The sequence below is a fragment of the Schistocerca nitens genome, chromosome 8, assembly GCF_023898315.1.
Source record: "Schistocerca nitens isolate TAMUIC-IGC-003100 chromosome 8, iqSchNite1.1, whole genome shotgun sequence".
Classification (NCBI taxonomy): domain Eukaryota; kingdom Metazoa; phylum Arthropoda; class Insecta; order Orthoptera; family Acrididae; genus Schistocerca; species Schistocerca nitens.
In genome coordinates, this window is record NC_064621.1 from 355,623,241 (window position 1) to 355,635,447 (window position 12,207).

Below are 12,207 nucleotides of genomic sequence, written 5' to 3' on the forward strand. Positions count from 1 at the left end.
TGTAAAATTGACATAATTACTTAGTAAAACTCAATGACAAAGATTTAGGAAGATATCATGTGTCAGTTACACAGAGAATCTTATTAATTACTTTATGTAAGATTCTCTATATGCTTAGTTTTAAGCAATTTAAATACAAATCTGATCTATTCTTAAATGAAAGAAGTCCAAGGCATTTTTCTGAGATACTGTGTACTGCAGTTTCGTTGGAAAGAGGAAGGAGAGCGAATGAATACTTTTACGAAAGTGTATATTGCATGTATAAAAGTATGATCACAACTTGGGCACATCTTCTGACTTCGACAAAAAATGTAGACAACAGACAGCAAACAGCATGTCTCCCACCAACTGTGCCAGGGTTCCACTGAGTTAGTCTTTTAATTAGTAAACAGCGAATCAGTGGAGCCAGGAATCACTATTGTGAATTCAACGGGAAGGTGAGTGCGCCAGCACTTGCATCATAGATGTATACCTCTAAAACAGTAAAGGTGAAGTCTTAAATAAGTAAATTAAAGTGTCTGGAAATCAAATTTCTTGAGACTATTAAATCATATAGACTGACGCAATTTCCACATCAAAGTAAATTTTTGTTACTGCAGTAGCAACTGATGCTATGAGAAGTATGGATTAGGTTATAGTAAACCAATGACAATATTTCATTTGCATTGTCAAGGATTGAGTGACCATATATGTCTAATACTAAGTCAACCAAAATCATCAAAGATATAAGAGTAAGGAGAATATGAACGTCTTAATACCATTCTGTGCAAAAATACTTAAAATTATATTTATGAAGTTGATAATATAAAAAAATTTAGCATGTCTTTTGATTAATGTTTGCATTGTTTTCGAATTTATTTTCATTAATACTTTAAACAATAACAGAAATACTGGACCCTGTGACTAGATTTGCAAGAGCAATATTAACATTTAGTTATCAAAATCATCTTTTCATAAAAATCTGAACAGATCTGATTTGTATGGCTGTTATATAACCACTACTAACAAGGCATTTAATACAATAAAACTTGATAAAATATTTCTTAAGACTTGACATGTAATTAAGACATGAAACAAACAGTGCACACACATGTGAAATAATGAAAAATGGAAATGGCAGAAGTAGACATATTACAATACCAGTAACAGTGAACAGTTTTCAAAAATGTTATCATATAGTAAAAGTCAATCTTTTCAAAATAGTTTGCTTTAACATTGCTAATGAATGCCTAAAACTAATTAAACAAAATCCTCTGTCAATTAAACCTGAAAAGGGAACATAGACCACATCAATTTGTGGTAAGATTGTTACTAAAAGAAATGAGAAATGAACAGTCATTAATTGATGATGGATCCTCTATAATAACTTGGAAGAAGTATCCCCAAAAATTTGACAACATTATAACAGTCACAAATAATGTTGCTTTATAAATAAGTATTTTTATTGTGTCACAAAAATTCTCAATAGGTAACATGAATAAAATTAGATCCCCAATGCTATTTTCACCATTTTCAGAACAATATTAGTAAAAAGTTGGCAAGATCAGTATATTACCTAAATCACAGCTTGGGTTTACAATTAAGGAATGGACATACTTATAAATATGTATAGATAATAATGTTATTTCAGGCCATGGATACTGAACAGCTTATGGAAACACACTTAGCTTCATTACATACTTTTTTAAAAATAATGATCATACAGTTTCTCACTACAGTATTATAACATTATGGTGTAAGGAGCTCTTCATACAGCTGTACTAATTCATTCCGTCAAAGCAGAAAAAAGTTACCTGAATGAGGTTCACACATCATACATGCAAAGGAACCAGCTAAATCCTATCAAGGAAGTACTGTCAAATATTGTAAGCATTCAAGATCTGGTAATGGGTCAGATTCTAGAATGAGACCTTGTGCTAATGTGAACCGTCCTGGCAGATCAAAACTGTCAGGAGGACTGAGACTTGAACTCAGAATCTTTTGCCTTTTGCACTACTCACTGAAATGACATTGCATTACCCACATGACGACCTGACAGTTTCACTTCTACCAGTGCCTCACGAGACATAGTCATTATCTTCTGTGCCTTAATGAACTATGACTAAGTAAGGATAGCCTCAATATTGTAAAGTGTAGCCTGTAATCTGTCATGGAGGAATTGAAAATCTGAACATGAAAGTTAATAACAAACACAAGCATATCTGAATAAGCATACAATATTTTCATAAAAAGTTCTAAAACCACATTGTTTTATATCAATCAACCAGCAGGAAGGAGCCTAGAAACAAAATATTTCAGAGTATGGCTACTTACTGAAATAAAATATTTGAAGTATGATGAGTGTGTGAATGATGAACTAAATACTGAGAGCTGCATTTTAATATCCATAAACACATTATCAGTATGAAAACAGGTGTAAGTGTTATTACAGATACTTCCAGTGAACACAAATTATATAGTTAATTTCTGAAGAAGCTCTCCAGCTTCTTTCGAAATTTAAAATCCAATAGAGAGCCAAATATGATACAATTTTAATATTAATGCCCCACCAAGTGTTTACATCAATAGGACTGTATACGATTTACATATAACCGTAAAGTTCTTCATCTATATGTTTGGGAAAAAATGTTCTAAAATCTCATCTAAGGCTAGAACAGTAGTAAACTTTGATACATTTTGTTGTACAAGGACAGAATGTACTTGTAGGTCAGGGTAATCATCTTGTAGAGAAACATCCTATCACATTTAATTTAGTTTATCTTTCTTGGAAATATATTATAAACTCTTCATTGTACATCTGCTGCTACAAAACTAAAACGAAGTAATTACATATATAAAACTATTTTGTACACTTAGAAACATCTTTCTTAATTTACTAACCCGACCATCTTCAGCTGAATTGAAGGTCTACATTAACATTGGCAACATTATGAAAGGACAATTTCTCAATACATGTCTTCTGTTGGCTTCTGGAGAATGGGGAAGCAGTGGTTTTAGTAAACAGGTCTGGCAAAAGCACCATAGCTGTCCCCATATATGCCAATACCAGTAGATGCATATTTGCTGTACGGCCCAGAAAGCGGCTGCTTCTGCAATTGTAGAGTAGACTCTTCAGCACGTGCATGCTCCAGGTCACGCACCACCTGGCACATGCTGACTGTGCAAAACCACAGGTAGAAGAGGTACACTGCAACAACAACATGGCACACTAGCAACTCAGTCTTCAGACTCACTTTCTCTCTGACCTACCATCTATACATAATCTACATTAGTATTGTTCTATAAAATAGCAGAAATGCAGACATATCCCGTAATTCTTCTCTTGTGACATTTTAATTGAGGACCGTCAGCTATCTTCTGAGCCATAAGAAAGATGGTGCTGCTCTCCCACCTGCCTTGCAAACACGTCACTCGCGCTATCACAACTGCAGACACAGACCATCAAAGCAGCAGAAATGCCACTTGGGTGGCAGAGAGATATACTGCCGTCTCGTCCGTGACAAACCGCACCATGTAACATGTTCTAGTTTGTAAACATTATACAATAGCGGCAGGGGTATTTGTGACACTGTGTTTAAGAGCTGACTGTTTCGAGTGCCAGATAAAAATTTTATCCATGTTAAAATCGTCATCGGAATTAAGTATATCCTTCATTAAACAGTTCCCAATGGATTTCTTAATCACCAGGCCCCAGGCAGATAATGTTAGAATCTTGCCATTTTCATTATTCCTGGAATGGACTGTCTCAATGCAATGTTTGGCAACTGCTGATTTTTCAGAGTGTAGAGTCTATGCTCTGCCAAACATTCTTAAATAGTTCGTGTTGTCTGCTCGATATCCGAAAGTCCATTGTGAGAAAGGGGATCTTGTATACACCTGTCTTGCATAGCACTTCTGATCCTTCACACCAACGACGAGAGTGGCTATTCTTTGACGCTGGGTGGATCCGACCTAATTTAGAAAGACTTTTTATTTACAATAGAGCCCCCGGATCTAAAACTTTCCTCCTCAGACTCTAGTTCCAGGACATTCACATTTTGTTAAATGATTTTGGCCGTTGGCACAACATAAGTGCGACGTGTTTATCAGCCAGGCGGTAAGGCTGCATCGTCGATTTTCCGGCTCAGAAGACGGTTCTACGGTTCTCAGCCGAAATATTCGCACAGGAGAGTTATTGGATGAGGCTGCATCTAGTATTTTTAGGCTCCATGCCCGTAGAAGAAGCAGTATATCGTAAATACAAAGATTTATATTAGTGTTATTCACTTAACAAATGCTTTGGTTAGAGTAACTTACTGACCAGCTGGTACTGATACAGAGGATGACAAAGAGAATACCGAAATATTAAATTCATTATTCCGATACTGTTTTACTGAAGAAGATCGTCCTACAATTCTTTCTTCCAGTCGTCGCAGGAATGTGGGACAGAGTAAAGACTGCTGGTACCGGTACTAAAGATACTCGTACACCTACAAGATTCTATAAACATATGGGAATGAACCTGCTCATCTTCTAGCAACTATCTATCTTAAGCTGTGCATCAATGAGGAGTTCAAGTGACTGGAAAAATGTTTAGGTTCATTCCCATTTTTACAAAGGATCGTCGAACAAATGCACACACCTGCATACCTACGTTGCTGTTGTCAGTCTGTCACAGAATTTTGAAATATTTTTAATGATCACTTCTTATCTTCTGGTGTACATCTCGATGACACAAGTAGAGGACGAAGAGAAAGGAAGTATATGAGGCTACTGACTGGATAATTCAGTATATAAAGAGAGATGGGGGACTGAGACATGGTATTAGGGAAACAAATAGAAGAAGGAATCATGGGAGAATATTTTATTAATAATAGGAATGAGACGAGAAAGACTAAATTCTGAAATAAATATCAGTTAGTAGTACCAAATGCACTGTTCAAAAATTCCGAGCAGAGGCGGTATACAGTACTTGGAAAAGGCCCAGAGACACGGAAATATTCCAGCTGGATTACTTCATGGTGAGACAGAGATTCTGGACTCAGAAATTGTATTATAAGGTGTACCCAAGAGCAAATATAGACCTGTATCTCAATTTAGTAATGATGAAGAACAGATTGAAGTTGCAGAGGATCGTCTGGAAGACTCAATGTGTGACGATTTGGGATAGTGAAGTTCTGAGATGGATTTGAAGTTCTTAAGGCTATAGATATTACGATATTAAATACCACAGCAAGCAAGCACGTCAGTTAAAGAGGAATGGTCATTTCTGAAAATGACATTGATGGAGTTTGGACAGAAAAATATAGCTAAATGGAGGGAAACTTCGAGGAAACTTTGGATAACAGAACAAATACTACAGCTGATTGAAGAAAGAAGGAAGTACTAAAATGTTCAGGGAAAGACAGGAATATAACAATATGAGTCACTTAGGATTGAAATAAATGGGAAGTGCAAGGAAACCAAGGCAAAATGACTGCAGGCTAAATGTAAAGTAATGGAGACCGTTTATCATGAGTCACGCCTAAAACCCGATGATTCCAAGTTGCAAAATAACAGCAAGACATGGTTGATGGGGCATTCTACATATTACACAACAACATATCAGGCATTTTCTAGAAGATTTCCTTATGAATGGTATTTATGAAAAAAATTGAACAGCATCATAAGAAACTACTTTACGATATACATTGTACTCATTCTGAATAGAAAAAAGAAAAACAGGAAAAGAAACAGTGAAGAAACAGTTCATCAGTAAATGATTTTCTCCTTAACTGTTTCCTGGATTTGTCTTCTGATATTATGTTTTTCCTCTCATTATCTGTGTATCATTCCACGAATATACAATCCCATCTATGTCATTTTGAATGTTGGGAAATTTTGAAACTATTTTTGTATCTCTCATATTACTGGAGTGTAAGATGAACTTGTATAATATGTAATCAGTAGTCCTCTAGTATTATAAGACTACCAATTACATGTTATCAAACTTCATCTGACACTTCAGTGACATGAGAGATACAAGAATAGTTTCAAAATTTCATAATATTCATAATACCCTAGATGGGAACATATATTCATGAGATGAAGCAACTACAGTCAGAAAAAAGACATAAGATGAGAACACAAAGATAGGAAGCACATAAGGAGAAACTCATCTATTGAAGAAATACTTTTTAATTTTTTTTCTTTGCTCTATTCAAAGTATCTCTCATGTTGCTGGAGTGTCAGATGATCTTCTATAATGTGTAATCAGTAGTGTTCTAGTGTTAGAGGGCTACTGATTACATATTACAGAAGCCTATCTTATCAATAATACGAGAGGCATAACAATAGTTTCAAAATTTCATAAAGTTTGTAATACAGTAGATTGGAATGTATATTTGTGGGATGAAACAAACATAATCAAAGGAAATGCATAGCATGGGAACACTAAGATAGGAAGCAGCATAAGAAGATAATCATTTATTCATAAAGTGTTTTTTCAGTTTTTCCTTTTTCCTATTTTTTTTTCTCTATTCAAAGTTAATACAATGTATTGCATGAATTAGTTCTTTATGATGCTATTAAGGATATTTTTTTATAAATGCTATTGTTAGTTTCTATGTGAAAGTCTCAGGTGAATTAAAAAGATATTTCATAGAAAATGGTTGAAGTGGCAGCTTGTGCTAAACAAATGTGGATTTAAATCCTGATGTGGTAGAAAATTTCAGCTGACATTACCAGTTAATTATAGTCATTAAGCTCTGGCAGGTTTTTGAATTCATGAATCTGTACACCCATGTAACTGACTCATTTCTGATATTTCATAACTCATTATTGATTGGAAATTTATAGAACAAACTAGTTTCCTCACTCTGAAATCACATATAGCAGTAAACCTGTGTTCTATCACTGAAACAAAGCATTTCATTTATTTTACGATGGCTATTTTTTTCCAATTAAGGTTGGTTCCATATGTATTGCTGAAAAACTTAATACTATCCACTTCTGTATTTCACTGCTTGTGTATACTATTTTCATAACTTGCAGATGTTTATGAGAAGTGCTGAAATTTCTGTACCTCATCCTGTCAAAATTCGATGTTAATTCATCTACTGTGAACCATGTGTTTATGCTTTCAAATATAGCATTAGCTACCTTATCAGTGAGGCTGATGTGCTTTTCATTAGTTATCTAGATAAAGGATAAAATTTGTACCTTCTGCGAAGTAGAAGATCATTTATGAATATAGAAAACAACTGAATGATGAAAATGTAACACTATGGTACACCATGTCTGATTGCCTCCAGTTCTTAGTACCTATCGTTATATGAGCGACACCGAGCGAGGTGGCGCAGTGGTTAGCACACTGGACTCGCATTCGGGAGGACGACGGTTCAATCCCGTCTCCGGCCATCCTGATTTCGGTTTTCCGTGATTTCCCTAAATCGCTTCAGGCAAATGACGGGATGGTTCCTTTGAAAGGGCACGGCCGATTTCCTTCCCCATCCTTCACTCACCCGAGCTTGCGCTCCGTCTCTAATGACCTCGTTGTCGACGGGACGTTAAACACTAAGCTCCTCATCCTCCTATGAGCGACATGGAAGTAATACAGTGCACATCCATAAACATCATGTTCAGACCAATGATTTTGAAACGCTATACAAGTTCTGTAAACGGATTATTTTATATAGTTTGAATTATAGGTGTGAGCTCTTTCAATTGCGATGGTATTTTAAACTGCTGCAACAGACATGTGAAGAGCGATGAAAATCTATACGCCATATTCATCTCTAATCACCAGCGAAGGTCCTCTGTCATCTTGTAGGCCAGAACTGTACAATTTCAAGTAACAGTACTTTATTTACCGCCACTCCAATTCCATAGCGCACCTTTGCTGGTGTTTATCCGAGAGGTGCTGCCACAGCTGTTGGAGGTTGTATCTCCTGCGAACCGAGAGAGGACGTGGTTTGAACACGAAGGCGCACCACTCCACTTACAGCTGTCCTCATTGCTGGATTGGAAGTGGAGCTCTTGTCCACTACCGCTGCGATCACTGGGTCTTTTTTATTTTCAAATTGTATTATGCGAAGTAGCAGCTGTATGAAATCTCAGTAAAAACTTAAGAAGAATTGTATAGCACGGTCCTAACTGCCTGTATCGTACAAGAAACGACAAGCATAGGCGAGAGAGTGCAGAAGTCTTTGGTGCTGTTGTGATGCATGCAAGGAGAATGGTAGGTACCACTGTGAGCTTAGGTTGTTGCTGTGAGCTGTAATAAGATTATGTCAACAAAAAACTGGATACACATTTCTGAATATAGGTTCCTTACCTCAAGAGTAATCAGCTTAGGGTCCTCTACCACCTACAAGATTTTGAACAAAAAATTTGGAACTACTTGTATATAACAATATCGTCTACAAACCGCGTCACTGAATATATCATCCATCAAGTGATTCGCATATATCATCAAAAGTTATTTTCACATGACATCTGAGTGAACTTTCACATCTAATGATTTCTCTAAACCGAGAACGAAGAGCTGATTTAGCTTGCTAAGAAGGCTTCAGTACAGTTACAACACTCGTCAAATACTATTCGGCAAATTTGTATTTTGCATAATAAACGACAGTATAGAGCTGCATCAAATGGGTCTCCTAAACCAAAGAGCATCTGTTGTCGTCCGAATGCCATCGACGTACTGATCACAATCCCGTATCTTGTCGAGTCAACGTTCATTCCTCCAAAAGAGGACGGCCATAACAAGCGAAACAAACACCACTGATAAATTCTACAACATATTGACGCCAGTAATAAAGTATTGTAACTGCAACGACCTGTTCGAAGACGCTTCTTGGCGTCGAATATTGGGTCAGCGTCGGATTTTTCTTTTTCTCTCACTTGCAACAGTGGTAGATGAAACACTTGCACGATGCCAGTGCATTAGTGCTATTCATCCTTCCTCGCATTTGACAATGAGCAGAGTAAAGAAAGTCTGTTTGGACTCTGCTACTCACTCTAACTGCCATCTAGTGGCAGCTTGAAACTGGGCAGGTCAGACTGTCCAATATAGTCTGCTCCCTGTCGGAAGAATTTGCAACCCATGTGCGGAAGTGGATCTCCCAGGTCCTTTGTGCCCGCAGGTAGGATTAGCCGTTGTAACAGCCGAGCAGTTAGCTGCGAGACCCGTAGCGGACGGGCGTGTATGTCTTCCAGCTAAGCCAGGAGCCGCAGTTGGCGCGCTGCCTGTGCAAGTTGTAAAGTTTAATGTAATAAACACTTATACCAGACAACTTGTTCCGTCTAGTTATTGTGAGTGGAAACATGGGGAGGACAGTAAGTCCTCTCGCACTGTACATTCACACACTCCAATGTGCCACCACGGGAGGAAGAGCCCACGCGCACAAAGTCTTATTCGATTTAGGCTGCAAAATATAAATACGACACGTTTGCCATTCATTTATAACGTACACCTGTTATGGGGATGGAAGATCAAAAGCTAATGGAATTCTGAGGACACGAACGAACCCTAACTTTTTTTGTCCATAAACCCTAACGTTTTTTGTCCATAATGATGATAAGTAATCTATCCAGAAAGGCACCGGCTTCCCATCACGAATATCTATGCAAATACACACATAAGAAAACTAAAACGCCTGGTGCACGCGTACCCAAACACATATCTAAGTGCATAATCATATACAGTTCTTTATTCGTACTGTAGGAATCTTTGGACAACTCAAATTCAGACTGGTGTTTTTAGAATCCGAGAATTGCACGAGCAGCAACTCACACAGGATGAAGCCGCCCGCGACACTGCAACCAATGAGGATGCCCAAGTTATAGACGTTCGCCTTGAGCACCGTCATCGCCATCACGAAGACCACGGACATGGACACCAACCGTCCCAAATCCAGCGCCACGAACGGGTACATCAGTTTCAGGTTACACTGAAAGGAAACAAATATCAGCTCGAGTGATACACAACTCTTACAATGTTGTATGTACCGTTTTAATGCTGACCTCTGATAACGTATTGGCCACGACATTTTACAAGTTAGTACATATCATGAGTGTGCAGATAATTTAAAACCTTTCCCAGACTGGGAGTCGAATCCAGATCTCCAGCTTGTTGGAAGCAATCGCCTTAATCATTGCATGCACAGTCTAGGCCTATCTCAAACGTTCATTGTCACTGGTGTGTGTGTTCCAATAGCCGCTTGTTTCGATGACAACTTTGAACATTCCATCTCGAGAAGGAGAAAATTAGCTGAACTACACTCTACGACAAAGAGAAAAAAAAAATATTAGCGGAAAAGATGGATGATGTATTCAAGAGAAAGATCTTCACAAATTAAGCAAGAGAGTAACGCTTTGGTCCAACTCTGGCCATTATGCAAGTAGTTGTTCGGTATGGCACTAAGTTGACAGAATATAGTGTGAAATTCTGTCCAATTGACACGTTAGATGGTCAAAATCCCGAGCTGGATGGAGGGACCTGCCCATAATGCTCTGAACGTTCTCATTTGGGGAGAGATCCAGCAAACTCACTGGCCAAGGTAGGGTTTGGCAAGCACGATGACAAGCAGTAGAAACTCTCGTCCTGTGCGAGCGGACTTTATATTGCTGAAATGTAAGCCCAGGGTGACTTGTCATGGGCAACAAAATGGGGCGTAGAATATCGTAGAGGTACTGTTGTGCTGGAAGGGTGCCCCAGATGGCAACCAGTGGGGTCCCGGTATGGAATAAAATGGCACTCGAGACTTTCAGTCCTTGTTGTCGGACCATATGGTGGGTGACAGTCAGATCCCACCACTATTTGGGACGTCTCCAATCACATATTCGTCCTGGAATGGAATTCCATTGACCAGAGTAGAACTGTCTTCAGTGATGAATCCCGCCGCCTCAGAATGAACCCCGACGACCAGCGAAGACGTGTATGGAGATGCTCTAGACAACAGTGCAATACCAACCTGACTCTCGTCCACCGTACGGCCCAACAACGAGGAGTGATGGTCTGGGGTGCCATTTCATTTCATATCAGGACCGCTTTGGTCTACCGCGGCGCTCTTACCGCACAGCGGTATGTCGACGATATTCTACACCCTGTTTTGTTCCTCATTATCAAAAGCTACCCTGGGTCATGTTTCAGCAAGACAATGCCCGCTCACACATCGTGAGAGTTTCTACTGCTTGTCTTCATGATATCCAAACCCTGCCTTGGCCAAAAAGGTCGCCAGATCTCTCCCCAATTAAGGACGTTGGTAGCGTTATGAGCAGGCCCTTATGATTTTGATAGTCTAACGCTCGGTTGGACAGAATTTTTCACGATATCCCTTACGAGGACATCCAACTACTCTATCAACCAATGCCAAGTCAAATAACATCGTGCAAAACAGTCAGAGGTGTATCAAAGCGTTACTGACATGCTCAATTAGTGAAGCTCTTTCTCTTGATTAAATCATAAATTTTTTCTGAAACTGCAATCATTTGTTTGTCTGTACATGTACAATACATTTATTGATTCCCGTTACAGTCGGATGATTCATTCGCGTTGTGACTTTTTTTTGTTTTGGAGTATGTTATAGTTCAATTCTTTTATCTTGGCGGTTCACACATGCCCACCCAGACGCGGGAGATTGCTGCGTTGCCAGTTGTACGCGCCAAGAGAAGCAGCGCCATAGTATATAGTTAGCAAACTTACGTTTAGGGGGGAGCGCGCAGTTTATGAAATAAAGCCACCAGGGCCGCATTAACCCTTTCGCTGCTACAGAGACGTGCTCCCCGCATTCCACTATGTGCGTGATTTGGTCATCATTGCACTGCTCGCCTGTGGAGACACATGGTGTTTCGACTGCTTTGACACACTTTATCATTCGATTTCACAAAACTATTTGACAAAAAATTTTATTTTTACACATCTTCTTGACTGATACCTTCCCCCCCATAAATGACTTAATTTTGTTTCGAAGTTCAACGCAGTTATTGTGCAGCATTAGATGTAGTAAACCATTGCACGAAATTTTGAAGAGTTTGCAGAGGTAAAAGTCCATAGCATATACTTTCCGCATGGTCGATTTTAGTTGCCGCTAGAAATTTCAAAAAATTACATTCAAACGAATAAAACTCAGAAGTAATACACTTTGATATTGTTTTTAAATAAAGAAGATATTAAGCACCGAAGAAGGTTTGAGCTCAGAACCTTCTGCTTAGCAGTCATACACTTTACCCAATACGCTATCGCAG

At 38.5% G+C, this 12,207-nt stretch overlaps 1 protein-coding gene across 1 annotated transcript in view; it reads right to left on the reverse strand.

The window, feature by feature from the left end:
* Positions 1-1,144: 1,144 nt before the first annotated feature.
* The window catches only part of LOC126198874 (uncharacterized), a 129,075-nt gene continuing 118,012 nt past the window's right edge, over positions 1,145-12,207 (reverse strand). Inside the window, exons 5-6 of the mRNA XM_049935476.1 lie at positions 9,755-9,911; positions 1,145-3,187 (exon numbers count right to left, since the gene is read on the reverse strand). Coding sequence (XP_049791433.1) covers positions 2,994-3,187; positions 9,755-9,911 — 351 coding nt within the window. The 3' untranslated portion in view covers positions 1,145-2,993. The remainder of the gene's footprint in view (positions 3,188-9,754; positions 9,912-12,207) is intronic.